Source organism: Grammomys surdaster, unplaced genomic scaffold (genome assembly GCF_004785775.1).
Source record: "Grammomys surdaster isolate TR1022 unplaced genomic scaffold, NIH_TR_1.0 125979, whole genome shotgun sequence".
Lineage (NCBI taxonomy): Eukaryota > Metazoa > Chordata > Mammalia > Rodentia > Muridae > Grammomys > Grammomys surdaster.
This window is the reverse complement of record NW_021620795.1, coordinates 3,586,101-3,609,464: the sequence shown is the minus strand read 5'-3', so window position 1 is coordinate 3,609,464 and position 23,364 is coordinate 3,586,101. Positions and strand designations below refer to the sequence as shown.

Here is a 23,364-nt window from a genome sequence, read left to right as displayed (position 1 = left end):
CCTCAACTTTTCCAGGAGGCAAAGCCAATGTCAGCATTAGAACCCGAGCCCCACCTGTCAGCCCTATATCTGTTCTTGTCGAGGAAGCCAGCTTGCTGGATCTCTGGTGTCCACACAGAAACACCTGCAAGGGGCTTATCACACTCTTGCATCCACACCCAGGCAGCAGTATACCTCTGTGGTCCGATCAAGCCAAGTTCCCCCAAGTGCTCAGAACCTCAGCCCCACATCTAAAGCTGCATTTTCCCATTGGGAGTGGGTTCTTCTCCAGGCCAGTGTCTGATACTTCAACCACTGGGAGGTGTCCTTGGACATGGGGTAGGTAGAGGCCAGGAGTATTAGTAAAGCTACAGAGAGCAGATTTACTCCAGAGAGCCACCCAGCCTGAAATTCCAGTGGTGCTGGGGTGGAAGAACCCCAAGTTAAGAAACTCATGACAGTCTCTGTGTCATTAAATAAGCAACCAGCAGAACATTCCAGTTAATTCTGTCTGCTCTTCATCTCAAACTTTACTTCTCTCTCAGCTCATTCTTTTTTCCCCCGACCCTGGAATTTTATGATAATTCCTTCTCTCCCCTCGAAATAGCTACTAATCTTACATCTCAGCCGCAGCAAAGCAAAGAAAGTAAAGGAACAATTAATCAGAGGCCAATGAAAAACCAGTATTAATCTACAAAGGACATCCTTGAGGTTCAAACATCATGATCTCTTGGGCCAGAAAGATTAGTGCCTTTTTTTTTTTAATCTAGAAGCCCTATGCCATTTTCCAAGCACACCTCAGACACAGATGAACTCAGCCCCTCTCTGCGAAATACACACACAGGAGCATGCTGGATTTCATAAAATGATTTTAATAGAAAAGTACAAGATATGAACAAAAATAAATAATCTTCATCTCCTTTCTAGCTCAGCAAAATGAAAACTGTATAAAAATTGGTCTAAGATATAAGTCTCTCCTTTCTTTCAAAACACTATTCAGCCTTCTAGGTCAGCTCACATCCGTCTATGGTTACATCTGCTTTATGAAGTTCACTAACAAGGTATTTTCCCTAACATAAAACACCATCCAATCATCAGATTTAAGTGTAAACTCCATGTTAACAGGAAAATTAGAAGATCCCTTTTATAAGTTTTAATTCTTAGGTCTCTAAATGTTTCTGCAATTTAAAAATAATAATAATTTTAAACCTTCACAACATGGCATCTTGTTTATTGCTCCACAGAGAGGGAAGACTATAGAAAATGCTTTTCAAAACAATAAATATTTTTAAAAGTATGCTTTACAGTAACAGTACAGTGCTTCAGAGCTCTGCCTCCATGTGTGTGTATGCATTAAACATGTACCGGAAGTTACAGGAAACTTTACCTGTGTTTCTGACTGAACGGTTATTGCAGGTGCCTTTCACTGGCGATCACAGTAATACTGGTTCATACTGGTGATCAAGTTAATACAGCTCTTGTCCACAGGTTGTGACATCCTGCTCTTGGGCCCTATCTGAAGGTTTCAGTGGCTTGAATAAAGTTGCAGAAAAAGACACAAAGGAACTGGCTATTGGGAAAATCCTTGGAAAAAAAGAGTGTGGGCAAGCAGCTGTTGTCCTGGAAAGTGGCAGTCCCAAAGGTCAGGAGCACAAAGAAACAGGACTGGAGCAAGATAGCCCTGCCCTGGAGCTGAACACTGACCATTTTGGATATGGTTCTGGCTGCCACTGACTGTATATAAATGCTTCATTGATGTTTCTGTACTGGGAAGATCTTGACTGCACTCCAAGATGGGAAGGAAAAAGATGCTGACATTGCTACACTGAGTATATGTTTTAGCAATAAGGAACACTGGTCAATATACAACTGAAGAAAAACGGAAACAGATGTGCGTCCTAGAGCCGCAAGCATTTGAATTTGCCCAGAAATGCTATTTTAAATACTCTATATGTTGGTCTACTGGTGTGTGTGTGTGTGTGTGTGTGTGTGTGTGTGTGTGTGTGTAATAATGCATTCTTGGTTTCCTTTAAAGGCTTCAATATGTTACAAGGTTATCTGGAAAGAAAAGAGGGGGAGAAGGGGGGAAAAGGCAAAGGGCTAGCTAATGTATCAGTCTACAGTCCTGGCCAGATTCTGGTCTCCATTTCCAGAAAGAAGGAGGCCTTCTACTAATTGCATGTCACACAAGGAATCTTTCATTCCTGTTCTCTGCAGACCCTTGCTCTCTTTTCATAAAGACTGTCTTCAGATGGGGCACAGAGATGCCCCCACAAGACCCCTGGTCAACCTGAATACAGAGGCACAAAAGTTGTAGTGGCAAACACAAGAATACATACAGACATGCGTGCACACATGCATATCACACACATGTACATGCATGTGTGTGTATAAGTTAAAAGGCTGCTCAAGGGTGAGAGCGTGAGCCTTTTTGGTTCATCTCTGGGATGTTACAACAGCAACACACTCTAAAACAATTAAGTCGCATGCATAATGCCAAAAGAATTCAAGCAATCCTGTGACCAGCTTTAAGCCATCTGCTTGACTTCTTTCTCTCCTTTTGAAGGAACATATATAGGAGAAGAGAATTCCACTTTTGTTCCAATACATATAGAGCTCTATTGAGGTTTCCCAATAGTTCAGTTTTGGTTAAAAAAAAAATCCGTTCTTCTGTTATTTGAACACATAACTGCCCTAAGCTGTCTCTTGTGGCTTCAACTAAAAATATTTCTCTACATGAATTAGCTGAAGGACAACTGAAACCTCTTACCAATATACAAGTAACATTTTATTTTATATTCTATCTTCCATTGGCGTAAGCCTTCCGATGTTTTTTTTTAACCAGTGAAATATACAAATCACACAAGACAGAAATATGTACATTAAAAGTACAGAATATAGGCCATAGGGGATATACAAAATATCTGAATGACGCGTAGAATATCTTACATTAAATAGTTTTTTTTAAAGCTAGGATTGTTAAACTCCACTCTGCTCATAAACATGAAACACTAAAAAAGAACATAATCTGATTTATCAAATAAGAGAGAGAGAGAGAGAGAGAGAGAGAGAGAGAGAGAGAGGGGCAGGGAGGGAGGGAAGAAGGGAGGGAAGGAGGGAGGGAGAGAACTTCATGGTTTTTGTAGAATAAAAACCAAAAAGTGACATTTTAAACTAAATTAGTGCTTTTTTTTTTCATTTCAAGATCTTTTGCTTGCAAATTACCATAGCTGAGGGGAAATGAATCTTGTTGGGCAATAAGTTAAGAGCCACAGGACTGAGGTGACCAGAAGGCTACCAAGCCAATGAATGGATACATACATCTTTTCAAACCTTGAAAAAGAGTATCAGGCCTCGAAAACAACACAGCAGATGTCACTTTTGAAACAGAGGTGCCCTTATTTTAAAACATTGTTTAAGGTAGCTAGCTATGTGGTGAGCTGGTTTGCTTTGGGAACTCAGATCTTTCCTGTCAGACAGGATAGTCACAAGTCCTCCCTGGGAAAGGAATTAAGCAAATAGAGAGGAGTCTGGTGCCCCTGGGTTCTGGGAGCCTCTCAAAGTCCAAGACTGTGACAAACCACAATGCCCTCCCCACAAAGAACACCAATGAGAGGGTGGAGAACTGGCCGTAGGCAGAAAGCAGAAAGGCCACTTTCTAACCAACATGCATTCAAAACATGAACCCTGAGCGCTTCTTCAGAGTCTTTGCTTGCTTCCTGGTGTTCATGGTAGGATCCTGTGGAGTCACAGGCCAATGTCCAGATTCAAAAAATTTTGGAAAAAAGAAATCACAATTGGACTGCAATGAAGAACAATACTCCAGGCAGAGAGCAAGCCCAGAGCAAACTGTAAATCTAAATCCCAGACTGCACTGAGATATAATTATCTCTATATTTATATATGTATATTTATATATATATGTTATATACAAAAAAACTGAGATATCAGGCACCATTAAACCACACCCCCCCCTTATAAATGCAACTGTTCAAGTACACTGGGAACAGTTTTAGGGTACACCTGCAGGATAATAGGGAAAGCACTAATAGAAAGTCTAAACACAGGAATATAACAACCGAACAGCCGCAACACCTCTGTAGACTCCTTGGGCCGAGTGACATCAGCAAGACACATCAAGTTACCGCACCTCCAAAGAAAAGCCTTAGAGAACAATCCCTGCTAAGTAGCTGGTTTGGAGCATCGCTCTCATCTGCATCTCCTGCCCTACCGCCATGAGCATCCACCAGAGCTGCCATTTGGAAGCATGGCCAGCAGAGTCCAGAGAGGGCTTGGAGTCATGGAGGAAGGTGCTGCCATTATCTCCTCACAGAGGTGTTCTGCCCTTCTGCAGTGCTCAACTACATGGGATTTTCTTGTTGCCTGTGTAGGGGGATTTGAAAATGGGATTCATGGGTAATTTTTCATTTTTAAGAAAATAAGATGGCTTTCAAAACAAGACTTTTTTTTTTTTAGTCAAAATCCCTTCATGGACATGACGTTTAGTATTCAGAATCACCTGGGCTAACACCATAAGATTATGTCCTCGATGTAGGAAATTTCAAGTTTTCTAATTTCTGTGGACTTCCCTCCTCCAGCCCACCAGCTCCCCAAGTTTCATGAACTGTTAGAAAAAGGCACATCCATAAACAGAGTATCTGCAGATGAGATGTAGCAACATACGTGACATGCCTGCTTACGAAGATATGAGAGATTCTTGTTCATACCTTCTAAAAGACCATTCTAGAAATACGAAGAAAACCAGGCCAGTAACCTCTGGAGTAGGGAGTACCTCATATTCTGCATTTTTGGTATATATGTATATTTAATATATCTATATTTAAGATCTTTTGTCTTGTACCAGAGCACCTGCAATTCATTTTGGTCACAGGACTGGGTCACTCATGGGTCTGTACCACCTCTTTCACCTGGATACCACCCATCTCATAGGACTCTCTGTTTGAGAAGAAAATAGTTCCTATGCCTTCTAGATGTGAACCCCAACTGCACACCTAAGTTAGAATACGTGTTATTTCCCCTTTATCCTGTACCATAAGAAAGAAGTTTTGTACTAACTTTGCAAAGATCCTCAAAATAAATATTTTTCTTAGTTTCCCCCACTGTTGCCAAATATTAATTATAATATTAATAGTAAACCACAGAGTTTTTAGATGGTAACAAGAAAAAAAAAAACAACACATGGTTCCAGCTGCAATTCTTGGGGGAGAAATAAGAAGAACCAGAAGCACTGTACTTTCTATAAATAAGTGGGTCCTGGGAGTGGGGCTGGGTGATGGGCAGGCACACCACTATTTGCACACGAACTGATCCACAATCTCTGTGCATTTCTTGCATTTGACATAGCAGCACCAGTGAAACTTGCAGTGACAGCGTTCAGTCTGCACCGTCTTAAACTGGTCATAGCCACGCCCACAACACATGAGCTCGCAGCCGTCCATCCCCTCTGAGGTCTTGTTGCACAGGCGTCCCTGCGTGCCCAGCGAGCCAGTGCTCTCATTGCGCACACAGTAGTCCGGACTTGGGTCGATGTAGACCAGGTCCTGTGTGGTCGGGGAATTAAAGCGGCTGTTGACCTGTACCAGCTTGCCCCGGCTGTTCAGCCTCATGGCCGCTGCACTGTCATACTTCTCCTTGAGAGCATCGCCCACCTTTCGGAAGTCCGCCAACTGCAGCCAGCATGTCTTGAGGCTACACGAGCCAGACACTCCATGGCACTTACAGGCTACATCTGCCAGGTTGTATACTGTCTGTAGGAGGAAAGGGAGAAGGTTATTGTGCTAATCCTTGGAGGAGCTGAGATGCCAGCATGAGCCTAGTGAACACTTTGTAGAGGCAGCCATGTCCCTTGGCTGAATCAAGGGCTCTGTCTTCATTCGCCACCACTAGAAATATTGCCTTGCCTTCTTTGAAACTCTGCAACTCCTTAGTTTTTATCATTCCATCCACAACTATCACATTCAGATGGGAACAGAAAAAAACAAAAACAAAACATCCCAGAGGCCTCCAGTTTTGTGGGAGGGAAACGTTATCAGTACAATAAGGTCTCCATTTCTTGCTTATCCTATTTGAATGCAGACCCACATCCAAGCCTCTGAGGAATGTGGTACTACCCTTCTCTTCACAGAGAAGACAATGGAGGCCTAGAGAGAGAAGTTCCTGCCCAACCTCTGATCAGTGGGGAGTGGCAGGATTTGAACCCAGACAGTAGGACACCAAGCCCATGCTCAGTGACTTGGTAAGTGCTGAGTCGGGAAGGGGTCCATCCCCGTGGGATTAGGGTTTCAATGTTCACTCATTCTACTGTATTACTGTTTTATCTCAGCTGTCAGGACATGTGCTGTGACACCTGTGACCTCATCCAATCAGGCCAGCAGCTTTGTGGTATGTGCGGAAACAGGTGATAACATGGTGGCGTAGGAAGGAGGCTCACACAGACCACACAGCCAGGTTGTAGGGGAACTTGGTCTGGGTTTCAGTTATGCCCACTGCTATACCCTCTACAGCCCCTACTCTGACCTGTCCAACCCTAGGTCTCCAGGACCACCTTGCAGCCATGGACATAGAATGTCTGACTTTGCCCTTGAACTTAGGCAACTGGCTGCCCCTTTCTAAACCTATTTGGCATCTTTGGATGGTACCAACTTCCTACACAGTTAGCAGGATAAATTTGAAGAAGCCAAAGAAGCACTTGGCACTCTAAATCCACTCAGTAAACCTGGTCTTTCTCCAGGATGATGGGGCCATGGCCCTGGGCTTTTGCCCAGTCACCTCAGCCTCCCAGGAGCAGCACTCATAGGTCTGGCCCCACAGCACTGTGCCCAACAGTCTGGGAGGTGGTGGTTGACTATTTATAGTCCTGACTGCCCACAGTTCCTCATGCCAGCGACCTTCCAGAGTCATCATGGTATGGCAGTGCTGGCCAGGGCTTGTCCAGAACCCAGAGCTGCTTCTGCCCAAACAATTACCTTCCTCCTCCAAGGAATTATAAGGACTTTCTTTTAATAGGGGCCCACAGTACTTGCCATAAAGACTGTTAGACTGAGGAAGGTTTTGCAAATATGTTTAACCTTTGCTCCCTTTTAAAAGAAAACCAAAAGCTAATGTCCTAAGAAGTGTTAACATGATTTCCTGGCATAGTGTACAACTTTCTAAGGTACCCAATCTCTACTTTAGAGAAGAGTTGGTTTCTGTGCCTCTTACTGACCAAGATCGTTCCTTCAGCTCATCTTTCCCATGATAGAACAAAACTAAAGACATGGCACATTAGAAGATGCAAGGATCGGTATCAAGGGCAACAAAAATAGCAAAGTCACTTTTCAACTCCTCTGAGGTCCCTTTTGCCACTTGGAAAGGTTTAACCCTCTCCTGACAATGGACAAGCCGCTCAGGATTTCTCTCTGGGGAAGAAGCGATAAGGAAGTTCCAAAGATGGCCAGGGATATTTCTGGCTGGAGGTGCCAGTTGGATCCTACACAGAAGAGAAGATGCCAGGAGGATGGGATCCTGGAAATGTGCCCTTGGGGGTTTTCATAGAACGGAGCTGGGCCCCTCCTCTGCAATCACATGTGGACTTTTGACAATGATAACCTAGAGAGAGGAGTAGTCCCTAAGGTGAGCCAATACATGCTGTGCTTTCTCTGTGGCAACTACTTGTTCCCTCAGGGAGGCATAAACAAAATCTCATTGACACCTTCAGATGTTTAACATTTGCTTTGAGAGGAAGTTAGCTGGAATTATCTCCGTGATCTGTGGCTTCCCTAGGTCCCAGTATTCAGCCGTGTTTAATAATTAACATATCATTTATCAAGCACTGACGGCTGGCTGACTTTAAGCTACAATCTGAGGCTGAACCAAAGGAAACATTGCTGTAAGTCAGATTTCTTATGGTGTGGCCTAATACCTGACTTCACTTCACAATGACCGCCACAAGTGGGAGTGTTACCACGGCCACTGGAAGATGTGCAAATATGGACACTGAGGATCTGATTTTCAGTCAGCATCTCCAGTGACCATTCCCCTGCATTTCAGCCCTAAGCTCTGATGCATCTGTTTAAATAAGTTAACTGAGGCTTGTAACATAGATCCCACTGCTTTTCTTACGAAGCCGCTAAGTGGTTGGCCTCAGTTTCCCGATCTGTGAGATGTGGGTGTGGGGCCAGAGGATCTGTCCAGTCCTCTATGTTCTACTCTGTGATTATCTTCCTTTTTCCTCACCCCAAAATACAGAAGAGTGAAATCTCTGACCAAAAAGTTCCTGGCACCTACCTTGGGTTCTGTGAAAAACTAATGACCCTGGTTTTCAATGCTGCCAAAGTTAAGAAACATTTTCACCCCTTCATTTTAAAGCGGCCATAAAGTGCCATGTGTTTAACCGCAGGGGAAAAAAGGGTCTTTTAAAATATCTTGGAGTAGCTTTTCATATCCCCACCAGGGGAAGGAAAGAGGGGGAACCAGGAAGCTCAGGAAGGCTGAGGACAGACTGTCAGTTTCTCTTCTCTCTAGAGCCACCCTGGATTGGCTTGCTGGTCAGACTTAAGAAATGGCAAACTACTAAAACGTCTGTCCTTTCCCTAAAAAGGGCCCTTTAAAAAAACTCTCAGCCCATCAGGTCTGCTTCATAATGCCACAAGACAGACAGAGAAAAAGAGAGAGTGTCCAAGCTAAAGTGAGGGCTTGCTTGGTGCTTTCCCCAAAATAAAACCCAGTCACAAATGGTGAGCTCTACAACCCATCACTGGGGACCAGCTAAAAAGATATGCAACATACTTATCAGAAAACAGCTGGATCTCTAGAGTCCACTTATGGATCAGTCAGCTCCCTGTAGGGGGGAGGGCTTTCCAGAATGGCCCCCTTTCTCTAAAGAGGCTCATAAATGAGGAAGTGTCTTAAGGAAAAACAAACCTTTAGTCTGAACACTCACTGAGGAGGCAGAGGCAGGTGAATCGTTTGAGTCAGAGGCCAGCCTGGTCTACAGAGTGAGTTCCAGGACAGCCAGGGCTACACAGAGAAACCCTGTGTTGCAAAACCAAGAAAGGAAGAAACAGAGAAGGGGGGGGGAGAAAGGAGGAAGGATGGAAGAAAAGAAAGGAAGAGGGAGAAAAGAGAAGAAAAGAGAAAAGGAAAGAAAAGGGAAGGGAAGGGAAGGAAAGGAAAGGAAAGGAAAGGAAAGGAAAGGAAAGGAAAGGAAAGGAAAGGAAAGGAAAGGAAAGGAAAGGAAAGGAAAGGAAAGAAAGTCTGAGAGGAGCAGACCAGATAGAAGATACCAAGCATACACAGAAACCCCAAGGTATCCCTGAGTATCCCCAAGAGACCTGAACTGAGCTATAGTGGCAGGGGGTCCGAGCCCAACTCCTGTGTATCTGTGGAGGGAAAGTATGGGCCAGGGGTGAGGAAAGGTTGGGAATAAACGATATGGGGGGTTGGTGGTGGCAAGGGGACCATGGCACTCACCCTGCGGCCTGCTTCATTGTTGTGCAAGTTCATGAGGATGCGTGCGCTCTCATAGGAGCCCTTGGCATGGATTCGTTCCCTTTCTCGTGCGTCCACAAATTCCTTGGCGAAGCGGTAGCCATAGTCGATGTTGTCCCCACAGCCACCCCACAGCCAGTCCCGAGGCAGGTCCTTGGGGCGTGCAGCACGGCTGCACCCACAGGTAGACAGCTCACCCTCCCGGCATGCTCTGCTCATGGCATTCACCACCCCAGCAGCGCTCACCGCGTATGTGAAGGCCGTCTCTCGGCTGCCTGCGGTTAAGATGAGAAGGGTCACTAGATTGCCTATCCTACACAGAAGCCTAAATTTTGCTGCAAGGGGGTAGAGAACGCAGGATGCCACTAAGGCCCCTAACACAGCCCTGTACAGGCTGGAGAAGGCTGAGAGAGCCCCAACATACAACAATCTTAGGAGAGTTAGAGATCCCTCGTACATCAGGCCTTGGACTCAATTGTGGCGCTGGGGGAAACCACTTGTCAAAACACTGGAGCAAACAGTTCTCAGGCCCATTGAGGGCAGAAGAAAGACTAGATAGCAACCCATGCAGAGAGAAGAGGAAGCCCTAACACATAGAAAACCTGTATTATTTGGTAAAGGAGAGAGAGCCTCCACCCCCCACCCCCACCCCCCATTCCTCAGCTGCTACTGAAGTGAACAGGCAGAGATAAACCTCAAGCTGACTTCCCAAACCGCGCCCCACCCCAAAATGTACACCCAGGCTCTGGGCCCACCTTGAGGCATTCGAAGCAGCAACAATTAACAAAGGAGACAGGAATACCTGCCTTTGCTGGGATCTTTTAGGGCCTAGGCAGTACTCCAACACTGCTGGCTTGATTTTTCATTAACCCCATTTGAAGATATTCAAAATGTCTTATTTCCAAAAATGCACATGAAAGAAGTCATTGAAGGAAAGCTCAGAACTAGGCTAGACTTTTTTTTTACCCTTGTTCTAATGTGGATATTATTTTCATCTTGAACAGAACAGAATTCGCTAGACTTAGAAGCCTCTGAATCTCGGGTCCCCATCCTCAGCCAGACAATGCCTGACACCCTCTCTCTGTAGCTATAATCTCTTCCCTGATATGGGACCCTCTGAGCTCTCCACTCTTTACCAGTCTGTACAACAGTTCTAAACCTGCCCTGAAATTTTCTCATTTGAGAATGAGCAGTTAAGGTTTTTGTTGTTGTTTGGTTGGTTGGTTGTTTTTTTCGCTTGTTGGTTTGGTTCCGTTTGATTTGGCTTCTCAAGACATGGAGGTTTGTGTGTGTGTGTGTGTGTGTGTGTGTGTGTGTGTGTGTGTAGCCCTGGCTGTCCTGGAACTCACTCTGTAGACCAGGCTGGCCTCAAACTCAAAGATCTGCCCGCCTCTGCCTTCAGAGTGCTGGGATTAAAAGTGCATGCTGCCTCCACCATGACCACCACCCCTACAGGAGGAATGAGCAATTACGTTTAAAACAGCCTCCTGGTTCTTCTTGATTGCACATTTACTACTGCCCTGTACCACTGGACTCTCCCACCCTATGCTCTATTCATGGCCTTTGCCTGAAGTGGTGAGATGACAAGAGAAAAGAAAAAGGGAACAAACTCAGGGCTAATTGGGGGTGTGGTGGGTGGGGAGTAGAAAGTGTACCAATCATGTTCCTGTAGAACACTCATGGGCACCCTATCCACAAACACAAGCCTGAGTTCTACTTACATACAGAGAAGTCTCTAAGGTAGCAAGAAGCAACTTGATAAACAGCTGCACTGTGGGAGAGAAAGGGTTAACGTTCTGCCAGTTGAATGAAGCTGGGCCTGCTTTTAGGGGAAAGATTGGTATGCCTCACTTTCAAAATCAACTGTAAAATAAGGGTATTGAAATGGATGCCCACGAAATAAAGGTCCCTTCTGATGCTAAAATCCCCTGTACCAGACTGGATTTCTCATACAGTTAGAAAGCTGGCAAGCAATCTTTATGAAGCAGGAACAGAACAAAGACAGCTGATCTCAGCCGGACTTAGCCAGCTCCAAAGAGAAGGTCTATCCAGGAGGATGGTCCTGCTGACTCTGGTGCCTGCCCTCTCCAGGAATAATTCTGTCCCACAGATCCCTGGGGCCCGTTGGTGATTCCCAGGAAGTACTATGACTTCAAGTCATACAGCCCCCCCCCCCCTGCATTCAACAAATGAATAACTTCAGGAGTTTGCTGGTGGCTGGCAGGAAGATGGAACCAGAAAGTTCCAGTGGGGCTTTATGTCTGTCTAAATCAAATTAGATGGCGGAGTACTACGTTGGGAGAGTGGAAACAAAGAGGAGTGCAGACAGACTGGTGGGAGTTATTTGAAGATTAACACTGATAATATGGAAAGTGCTGTGGCCTGAGCAGGAGAGGGCTATGGAATAAAAGTGTTGTGGGTAGAGGAAGAGAAGAGAAAATGATCCTCAGAGGACAGAGTGGGGTGAGACACTGCCCTTTGAATGCACAGAGCAGAAAGGGCTTTTATACAAAACACAAATCGCTATAGCATTTTCCCCCCATAGATCTAGCGCAATCATTTTGATTTTCATCCAGGATACAAAACCTGGTAGGAGTCTCTTAAGTGTTGACTGTGGAAAAACAGCAGTTTAAAGAGAGCTGCTTGGCTGGGGGGTGGGGGGGCGCTGTGTGTCTCTCTATGGTCGCTAGTTTGGTTAAGTCTCCCTCTGCATGAAATCTAGCCTGACTTGGATCCTAACATCCCTTAAAAAGGGTGCCTTCCTGACATCTTTTCACAGTAGAGAAACAAAGACAGGAGAGAGACAAAAGCTGGTTAGGAAAGGGGAACATGGGTGAAAAATGAGAATGTTTCCAAAATGAAGCTAGGGGCCCTTCAGGAGGCGGCTGTGCTCAGTGCCTCCAGGGCAACTGGCACCTTAGAAAAATGAGCCTGGAAAGGGGTCAGAGGTAGCAGCAGGAGCTTCTCAGACACTGGCCCCTCACAGAGTCAGAGTCTCACAGACAAGTGTTACTCTCCACATCCCTGGGATCCTGAGAGTTTTGTCGTGACCTTGGGCACCAAAGGTGTTTTCAACTCTCCCAAAACTCATTGACTTCAAGCAAAGCCAGAGCTAGGAAAAAGAAGGCAAAGACTTATTTCCATTCTTGGAGTTCAGTCTCTGCTCCTTCTCATCCAGAAAATTCATTATAATTTTCCCACTCTCCTTCCCTTCTTTCAAATATAAGAAACAGAAAAGCCTTTTATGAATCAAACCTAAGCCGCCAGGTGGCTTTCTGCTCTAGGACAACCAGGTACTTGGGAACCTCTAGCCAGTGAAGACACATCCTGTGCTTCCTGGAGCATCAGATGACCCACACATAGCACTAGTCACTCTCTCCAGACTGTGAGAGGGTGGAACTCACACAAGTCCCACCACCCAGTCCCTAACAGGGAATACCACATAGTCGAAGACCAAAGAGGGGACTTGCAATGGACAGTTAAATGCAGGCCTTTGGAGTAGGAGCTCTGATCAGGCCCTGAGGACACAGGCACTTCGAATCTTGGACCACATTTCAAATGAATCTTTTAGCAGTACTTAGATTCACTTAGCAAAGGAGAGCTTATTTGGTACAATCTTGCCTAGAGCAGGCCTCCTGTCAAGGATGAGATGGGAAAGGAGGATGTTCAATCAAAGCTGTGTTCATGTGAGTTCACTTGAAACTGCCACCTTCCCCTGGCTTTTTCTAACTTCCGTCCCTGTGAGAACACAGTGGTTTTAAAGGCAGCCAAGGTGCTTATAAAGGAAACACCCAACAACACTTGCCATTTAGATAGAATTTTGAAGGAGGTTTTAACTTCTCTCTTGAAGTTTCAGACGGCAGAAGTAAGGTCCCTACCATATCCCCATTTGACTACTTTAAAACAGTCTATATCTAGGGACCATTCCTGGTTCCCTAGACTTTGCTACTCCAGTCCGACCCCAGAATATACATTAGCACACTTTAATCATTGACAGAAAAGACAAAGCCCCATGAACCTTTCAGGCTGGAGCTGCAGGCTCTTCCCCCACTGGATCAGAGGAGTGTTTTCAAACCTGTGTTATTTTAGTATATGAAGCCCTTTGGCTCAAGCATCAACTGACAACTCTTTTTTGTTCTCAATGAATGCACTTTTTAGGGTTTTCTTTCCAAAGTATTTTATCCATCTGTGATGGATAGTAAGCCAACTCTTTATCTCCAGTCAGTATAAACAGTTAATTGCCTTGATAAATTGCCTCTTACTTTTGGAGTCACTGCAGTCATATTAATTATAAGGGCTTGTTTGCATAAAACTAAAGAGACCTAAAATATTCACACTAGAAATCACACAGGGCCCATCTGTCAAGTAGGATCCCAGACTACTGCAGAAAACCACAGACAAACTGAGTTTTCAATTTTTTTTTCCCTTTTGGTCCAGTTTAAATGCTATCTCCTCCCTGAATGCAACAACAAACTCAACAACATATTTGAAATTAAAACTCAAGCTGTACACAAAACACTTAAAGTTGTTATTTCAAAGTTTCTAGGTTGAAAGCCCAAGTGTGTATATTTCTGGCAGTTGTCAAAACTCACACACACAAATTGTATCACTTCTTATTAAAATTCTTTCTGGGACTAAAAATAAAGCTTTTAACTTTATATATCTCTGTAGCCTCAGGAAATGTCTATATTAGGAAAATTAAAACCTTACTGCCGGCATTGCCAGCGTTCTGAAAGATGACAGCTTGGGCCATTTGGATTGTGGCTTAAGACACTTACAACCATAAGAAGGGTTTTCAGATTTAAAAGGGTTTAAATAGCTCGGCTTTGCCCCATCTACTTTTGATCAATCAAAGCAAGTATCCTGCTTCTACTTTAAATGAAATACATTTTACAAAAAACAAAGTGTCCCAGGGAATGATGGGATCTGGCGTCCTCCTGCTGATCCGTTTCAAGGAGTTAAAAACTACAATCAGAAGTGGGAATCAGAATTAATATTATCCTGGAAAATGACACAGTCATTAAGCCATCACCCAGGCTGTAAAGCAGACAGCTCAAGCATTCAAGCAAAAGTAAAGGCCCATGCAGACAAAGTTGATTAGCATCCAAACGTGTCCTACCTATTTGCATCACCCTGCCAAAGACAGAAGTATTGTCCACTGTGCTGCAGTTCCATCTCCGATGCCGAAATTGGTACTGGCATTCCTTGATGCCTGTCTTCGCGCCTTCTCCAATGTACTGCATGTGGTCCTGATACAAGTGGCAGAGTTTCTTCTGTCCTTGAGAAAGTCCTGCCAGTTGGCTGCAGAGAGGCTGTGCACCTATGATATATACTTCTGACATCTGAACAGGGTTATTCATACCTAGCGACCTGCAAAGGGGAGGGGGAGATGTTCATTCAAGATTTACGTGAACTCTAGAGGTAGCTCCCTCCTCCCTGAAAACATGTCAGCCATACAGGGCTTGAAGCAAACAGATGCCTTTTCTCTCCTGTTTGTCTGCATGACAAAGTAGGAGAAGGGCTTCATAGAACTCCTCTGTTTAAACTCTGCAGAAAACAGAGGTATTGTGCAGTCCCTACCCGGCCATCTGGCTCCCTTAGTCAGAGTTTTCATTGCCTTCTTCTCCAGTCACCACATACCTGACCCAGTATTTCTGAGAGTCACCGAGAAAAAGGGAAAGTGGAGATTTTAAGAGACCAGCCGTTGGCTTTAGAGAAAGTGACTAGATGCCTACAAGGTAAATGGATCCTCCTCAAAAACTCAAGAACCTCCTCAAAAGTAGGGATAATTAGGTAGGAGATAGCAGTAGCTTCTGAGGAATGGAAGTACAGATGGGGATGTCTGTACAGACTGAAGAAAATACCCCATGATCTCAGACACGTTAAAGGGGATTCTTAAGTGAATGTGGAGTATCCAAGCTAGGAAATTCAGTGACCAGAAGTCACATTTGACAGTCAGAAAAAAAAAAAATGCTACTCCGTTACCAGGGAGAAAATATCCAGAACGCTGCCACACAAGATCCCCTGGATACACTGCAGTCCAGAGAGAAATCCTTATTTAGGGACATTTGACTATTTCAAGTTCACCTCCCTTTGATCAAATTTCAAGTGCAAATACTCTTTATTTGGGGGTTAGATGTCTTTTAGGACTCTGCTGCTTCAGACACTGTGGGTTAATAACCTCAAACGACAGAAAAATAAAAAGTAAACTCATTGTTATTTTACCTGGTAGGTAGGGGATGGCAAAAGTAAACTTTATAGATATGCTTACAATTATTAAAGAAATGCACTTCCCTTTTAGTACACGATGTTACTGCAAGCCCACGTCTCAACAAGGGCCTCATAGAAAAAGGCTGAGATTTATATATTCGGGTTTCGTCGTGGAACTGAGTGTATGATTTACAAAATGAGTGGGTTACAAGAAAATTCATATTTTAAAAGCTCATAGAACACATACCCATCTATATTAGATGAAGGTACCCATGCTCTCTCTCCGGCTTTCAATGTTATAGCATAACGCAAGTGTACTTTTTACAAAAGGAAGAATAGGCACACAGAATCAACTTACCACCAAGAATTAGCTTCTATTACAACCTGGGCGAAGGAGAAAAATGTGGCCAAAGCCATTAGGAAGAACTTGGAAGACATGGCACCTCCAGCGATCCCCAAAGCCACTCCCGGGCTTAATATTCCAATGGGCTTCTGGAGAGGGAAAAAAGGAGCAGATGTTTATTGCCTTCAGATAATTTTCAAGCATACAAGTTTAAACAACGGAACATCCGAGGTTGATTGACTGCGCTTCTCCTCCGTGAGGTTTTTGATGGCAAGATATAGGCAGTTTCTTTTTCCAAATTAATCCACCCACGCAACCTCACCAGGAAATCTTATTTCGCTAGGATACTGCGCGCAGGGCACGCCAGCGATTACAAACAAGTCTCAATGCTGTTCAGTCAAAACCCGGGTACCAGACTTCCTGCAACTTCTAGTCCCGCACCCCCTCGCTTGCCTCTAGCTTCCCGCTGAGCTCTGTCCCTCCCAGAAAATTCACTCAGGAGCCCGCCGCCACCCTCGTCCTCTCCCGGACCTGGGCCGGAGCAACAAGTGGAGCCAGAATTAATTCCATGGGCGAGAGGAGCGCGAAGGCGAGTGGAGCGCACTGCCGGAGGCTGCCGAGGAGGCGGGGTGGCCGGCGCGGGGGTGGGGGTGGGGGCAGGACGCGGGAGGGAAGGGCAGGGGGTGGGGGCGAGGCCCCAGGGACCAGCGCGGCGCGCGAGTGCCCAGCTGGGAAATGCAGCTCCGAATTAACATCGTATGTTTTATAATCAGTTTACGGGCCGATTTTGAGAAAGCCACTTCCAGATGGGGAAGAGCAGCCTGGATTTCCTTTAGGATCTGCTTCAGCCAGTTGGGGCGGGGAGTAGATGGAGTTGGGGGGTAAGGGATAATGAATGGGAAGAGGGTCGGCTCTCCCACCCCAGGGAACCCGGAAAGCCTGCCCCCTCCTGCTAGCAGCCTCCTATCTGTCTGAGAGGAGGTGTAGGTCTCGGGTAGAAAGAAGTATCCGCTTCAGTTCCTTTAAGAGGATCTTTCCCCTACCCTTTCCTTCCCTTGGACCCCATTATTCTGAATTTTTAACTCTCCCTCTGGCCCCCACGTCCAGCAGCGGCTGGGGGGCGGGGCGAAAACCACGGAGAGCCTGTTGTTTCTCTTGGAGTTGTCCCCATGTTTTCATCGCACCACTGCGGGCCAGTGTCTTGAAGTACACTGCCACCCTGCCTCCAGTTTAGCCTCTCTGGCCCTAGTCAGGCTCAGTTCATTCAGTTCCAAAAGGTTGGCAAACGGGCCGAGGCGACAGGTCCCCAAACGGAGCCAGTTCCCAAGCATCATCAGTGCCCCTGGCCTCCAGGGCGCAGGGAGCCGGGCGGAGAAGTTTCCTTCCTGAAGATATTCGGGGGCAGAAAGTTCTCAGGCTGATCCCACTGGAGACTTTTCCACCTGCAGGCGGCGGCGGAGAGAAGAGTATGGGTAGGAGGAGCAGGTTTCCAACGTTCCCCTTTACGTCTCTGATAAGTGTAACTCTGTGATGCCCGGAGCCCCTGAGGGAGTCCCTTCTTTTGGAAAGGCAAGAAAGGTGAACCTCTTCCAGGCGAAGGCCCTGCTGAGACCAGCTCCGTAAAAGGGATGAAGGGGACCCTGTACGCAGTAGAAACGCTAAGGGGCCCTGGAGCAGGCCGTAGCTTTCCTTTCCGAGCCACCCCTTTGGCTTGGACACCTCCGGGCTCCTGGAAGAGGAGCTTATGTGCTTCCCAGTGCCAGCTAACCAGTGATCTGAGCCTCAGCTCGGCCGTCCCCAAAGCACTGCAAAGCTGGGGACGCATCCTGGAGAGAATGGAAATCTGGAGTTTCCCCAGTCTAAGAGAAAGAAGGTTCAGTCTCCTTCCCTACCCCCGCCTGAAGTGTCAAGTTTCCTCCAGGGGAGGGGTGGGCTTCAGGGTCTTTCTTTGCGCGCGGCCCAGGCTGCAAAGGCTAGAGTCCCCAGTGGAGGCTAAAACCATGCACTAATGTGTGTGTGTGTGTGTGCGCGCACACACACACACACACACACACCACATCCATACACACCCTCGTGCACACTTACACACACGTATGCACAGACACACACGTTGCGAAGGGCTCTCAAATCGCGGCGGGTCTCACTAACTTTTGGAGCTTCACGGCGGGCGGGGCGCGCGGGGCGGGGCGCGGGTGGTGGAGAAATTGATAACAGATTCGGCGGATTACAGGGAATCTCTTTGTTAGAGCCGAAACCACACAAACCGAACCCTATACCGACCCGACGCCCCCAGGGCAAATCCACCAGTTCCCAGAACCCGGCCAACAGAGAGTGGAGGCACCGGGTTTACTCAGCTCCGGTCTCCTCCGTTACAGATTAGGGGTGTCCCATGGAGATCCACCGGAGAGCCCCGAGAGCAGCATGTGCCTTGGACCCCCTGCACTTGCCTGGAAACACCTAGGTTTTCTTTCCTCTCCAGTCAGTCGCAGCCCCACAAATCTGAACGATTTCAAGGGACTCACTAAAGAACACCGCCACTCTAGAGTGTAAAACATCCGACCCGGTGAGTTTCGGAGAGATCCGAAGCGAAGAAAACGATGTGGAAGGAGAACTTTCGGGAAACTGCCGCAACAGGGTTAAAAGAAAAGTTCTGGTCAAAATTATCCTGAGAAAGAGCCAAATGTTTTCCAATAGGGGCTCGGAGAAAGCAGACTGAGAAGCCGGAGCATCCGTCCTTGCCGGGCGTACAGTGGAGGGTGCGGGCTTTTAAGAGGTGCAGCGCAGGGGTGGGTGAAGTGAAGGAAAAGCATTTGCGGGTCTTGAAGCCAGAGCAGCTCAATCTGGATGGTGCTGCTTCCCCATAAAGGAACTCCCAAAGCCTTCAGGGTGGACTAGACGAAAGGTGCAGGCTGTAGCGCTGCTCTTAGGTGCCAACACGAGGGAAAGGGAAGTTAGTAAGGAAAGACGACTCCCTCGATCTAGATAGCTACAGGACACACGCAAAAGTGTTCCGCTCCCAAGTGCAGAAACAGGCGGTCCTTTAAGGCAAACACCAGAGAGGCTAGGCACACAGTCTTTCTCGAGAGTCAGGGGGTCGGGAAGTAGGTGGCAGTGGCTCTACTTCACAGTCGGGTCATTTCCTTCTTTCTGCTAGACTCTACATTTAGGGCCCACGTCTGGGAGTGGAAATGAGAGATGCCAACTAGGCGGAAGAAGAGGGTGACCCAGGCTCCCGGTGGCGAAAAGGAAGATGGGAAACTCCCAGATCTCTGTTCTTGAAGAGATGGAAACTGAACAGTGTTCTCCAGTCTGCTCTTTCTCTGAACCAAGAAGATAAGACGGATGGAGAAACTTGAGAGAGGGAAACTCCGTCACTGGCACAAACTTGGTTCTCCGGCTTCAAGAACGGCAGAAAGAAGACCTTGAAGAAATGACCAGTAGGGTGTCTGCTTAAGGGGGAGTAGATAAAGGGAACTGTTGCTCCCCATTTTTTTTCCGGGCCTGGTCCCAGCTGAACTGTAACTGCCCCACTCCATGAAAACGTGTGGCCAGGGCACATGCAGCAGGAAGAAATAGCCAGTGAGATAAACCGGAGGTTGTCTGGAGCTGCAGTCTGAGTAAGAAACCTGAAAAGTTCCCGAGTGACCTAGAATTGCCAGGAGTTCAGAGAACAGTAATAGTCCAGGAAATAAACTTTTCTACCTTTTCCTAAGCCTCAGTGATGTACCTTAGGACTCTCCAGGGCCCACACACAATTACCTTGCCTAACTGAGCACAGAGTCATCTGTCTAAAACTGAGTTGTGCAGCCCCGAGAGAGTGAGAAATTAAAGATCAGTTCAGTCCACAATCTTTACAGGGTTTTTTTTAAATAGATGAAGTTCATAAACGAAGACGAAATCACTGTCTTTGTTTCTGTGTTTAATAGATGAAGAAGCAGAGGCTGAGAGAGGGAACCGCAACAAGCATCCAGGAACACAGAAAGAATTGGTGAGACAACCAGGGCCACACCCGAGGCCTCCTACAGTGACACTCCCTCACCACTGACCAGAAAAGGTCCTTTTGTCCAAATTGCCCAAGGCCTTTTTGCTGGGTTACACTTATATCTCTTTTCTATTCAAAGCTCAGGACAACTCAGACTGTCCCCTGGCAGAGAACTTAGAAGGGTCTTGGTGGGAGAGTGGAGCTGAGTTGTCACCAGGGGTTCAAGATGAAGGACTGGAACTCAGAAGGTCCTTACTTGCAGATGGCCAATAGGGGGCAGCCGGCACCGCGCGGCCGGTTAGAAAGGCCGTGTTAAAGCTCAGAGTTTTGCCGGCACGTAGCGCGCCCCTTGTGCACAGGAGCGCTCTGGAAAGGAAGACCAGGGTCTCGGTCTGGGCCTCCTTCGGAGGATCTAGAGCCGAACCGCCAAGAAGACTAAAGTCGGCTTGTCAAAGACATATCTCTAGCTCCCCGAGCCCCCAAAGCAGAACAAGGGTCCCAATGCGCACACCCATACCCTACTTTCCGCCATTCCTTAGTCGCTGGGTACTTACGACACAGTCTCCTCCAACCTCCCCCCCCAAAAAAAACCCAAACCCAACCAACCAACCAACCAACCAACCAAACAAACAAACAAACAAACAAAAACCTTCGTCTGTTGGAAAATGTCTTCAAACCAAATCTGACTAAGGTGTGCTAACGTTGTCAAGACAGCAGAGACTCAAGGAGGTGCGACCTCATCGCCGGGCCCAAGTTATTTGCCTAGAGCGAATTGTCCATTTAAAGAACGACCACGGAGCCGTGTCTCGGACAGGGCATAGAGGATAAAACAGGGCCTTAGAAGCACCAGAGTTTTAAACCCTGTCTTTGAAGAAAGAAGGTTGTTTGCTTTTAAGAAACAGCTTCGTTCCGATTTTCATCTTACACCCTACTAGAAAGCTCGAACCGAGAGATATGAAGTATAAATGGAAATTGTTATCGAGACATGGAGGGCAACCAGAGGAAACGTTGTTTAGAAAATTGCTAGTTATATTCCAAGACGAAACGTTAACTTTTTTGTAAAAGTGAACTCTCGGTGACCCTCAGAGTGTGTGACTCGGCTTTAACATACAACTGACAATTAAAACAAACACGAGTTCACAAACTAACCCCCGCCCGCTCTCGCAACGCAGAGGCCCTAGAGTCTCTAAAGCACTAGGCTGACTCCACTCAGGGGGTAGGATTAAAGCCACTAGGACCACTACTCCCCGCCCCCAATGCTGCAGTAAAGGACCTGAGCTCACCCAGAGGCCTCTAATAAAGCTAATAACGCGACCCCGCTCCCAGCGCGGGGTGCGCTCTGGCCCCCCGCCAGGCACTCTTAAAGGCACAGGGGCCGGGAACGCTCGGGTTACTCGACCTGGAGAGCCGGGAACTGGGCCCTGATCTGAGGTTGGGGGTGGGGAGTGCATTGCTCTAGGGTAGGTGGCCCCTAGTTTCCCTAGTCTCGCAGCCGTTTCTCCTAACCCAGTCCTCATCCAGCCTCAGATCTCCAACCACACAGTCTCCGCGTGCCGCAGAAATGAGCGTTTGATATATACTTGATGAATCGAATCATTATCCAGTCTCTGAAATACACATAGTAAAACTACACTCCGGGCTTTCGAAGTAAAAAAGAACGCCATCTATGACCCGAGCTATCTTTCCTGTCCCCGCTCTTCTCCATAGTTGAAAAGGTTTGAAGAATAGCCGGTGCAAAAAGTCTCCAAGGACGCAGAGACAGTGTCCCCAGGGTAAGGGACGAAAAGATAGGAGTCCCTGCCAGCGATACTAGAGTTTAGTTTTCTGTAGGCAGTTAGAGAAATGGAGGGGATAGGGATAATCTGAAAGAGTTCAGTTAACTTTGAAAAGAAAAAAAAGTAGGGAGCGTCCGTGCGCACAGAACACTTACCTTCATGGCGAGGGGGAGGGGGCGCGGAGAGGAAGTCGCCACCCGAGCGAAGGAGGCCGAGGAATTCAAGCGAAGCGTCGGGGTTAAGCCTGGGGGGACGATCCAAAGCAGGGTTGCGAAGTCCTCCTGGGCGCGTCGGGTGGGCGCAACGACCCGGAGCGGAAGCGAGCACTGGAGCCTGGGCTCAGGCTGCGGAGCTGGTATAGCGTGGAAACGAGCCCAGGAACCGAGAGGGCGCCGGCGCGCGCGGGCGAGCAGCAAGCGCAGGGCCGAGCGGGGACACAGTGCAGGAGCCGCAGGTCCGACGAGGGCGCGCAGGCGACTGTTCCGCGGCGAGGCGCTCCCTCTCTAACGTCCATCAGCGACGGCGGTAATTAGGGCTTTCCAACCCCAAATGTGGGCGTGATTGTGCAAAAGACTTTACAACAAATAATAAAAAAAATTCTTCACAAGAAGGTGAAAAAAATGCCCCACTACTCAACTGTGGCCCGAGGCGGGGAAGGAGGAGGGGGCAATCCCTGTGCCCAAGATGCCCCCAGTTCATTCACACCACGAATTCTGCAGACTCCTGGTGGCTCACGCCTCCTGATTGTCAGCTCCTCCTCTCCGGGTCTGAGACCGAAACGTCTGCTTCCCGGGGCTGCTCCTGCAGCTGAGTTAGCTAGTGGACGTCTGTGTATACACAGACACACACCCAAACACACAGACACACAGACACACACACAGAGACACGGAGACACGCTCGCACACAGACACACACGCAGCAGCAGTAGCCGCCGCCGCAGCAGCAGCAGCAGCTTTGGGGCCACAGAACAATCAGGCACGCATGGTTTTTTCTCCGAGTGATGAGGCTGAAATCGCACAAGTCGCCATCAGAGCTTCAAGAGTCAGCGCCAAATTTTGTCCTTTCATTTTAGAATCTGGCAAAAAGCGGGCGCAAAAAAAAAAAAAATGGGTTCAAGGCAGCCCTGAACTTTCTGCCGCTTGGTGGCTTGAGCCGTTGATGGACAGCTAGCCCGTGGGGAACGTTGGCTTCCCCCTTCTGGTCCCCTTCTTCTTTCTTTCTTTCTTTCTTCGGGTTAACCTCCTTCTTTCCACCCCCTGCCTTTCCAGGGCGAACAGAGCAAGAGGACGGAGGGCGCGGAGCTCCGCGGCGGAGACTCAACTCCAGAGGTCCATGGCGGCCAAGGCTGCCCACCTCCTCGGTCGCGGCCGGGGTCCGAGGGGCGGTCGTGGGGCCCGGCGGAGGCCGCGGAAGGAGCTTGCGAAGCGGCGGCCGCACGAACCGGACTCCGGCGGCGGAGGCGGTGCCTCGGAGCCTGCAGCAACTTTCCACGCGATGCGGTGCCCCACAGACTGACTGCCCCAGCGTGGGGACCGCGTGTCCCCCCCACCCCCCGGCCCTCCTGATCAGCTCCCTCACTTTCGCCT

At 47.6% G+C, this 23,364-nt stretch overlaps 1 protein-coding gene across 2 annotated transcripts; it reads right to left on the bottom strand.

Moving 5' to 3' along the window:
- Nucleotides 1–3,082: 3,082 nt before the first annotated feature.
- On the bottom strand, nt 3,083–22,146 carry Wnt5a (Wnt family member 5A). Of its 2 annotated transcripts, none has more exons than XM_028754123.1 (5): nt 21,934–22,146; nt 16,037–16,170; nt 14,588–14,838; nt 9,451–9,743; nt 3,083–5,747 (listed from the first exon to the last, which is right to left on the bottom strand). In XM_028754123.1, exons 1-5 carry the CDS (start codon nt 21,937–21,939, stop codon nt 5,289–5,291), a joined length of 1,143 nt encoding a protein of 380 aa, XP_028609956.1. In that variant the 5' UTR covers nt 21,940–22,146; the 3' UTR covers nt 3,083–5,288. The 2 variants fall into 2 exon arrangements, with proteins under 2 accessions (XP_028609956.1, XP_028609955.1); XM_028754122.1 differs by lacking the exon at nt 21,934–22,146 and adding an exon at nt 16,553–16,609.
- Nucleotides 22,147–23,364: the final 1,218 nt, after the last annotated feature.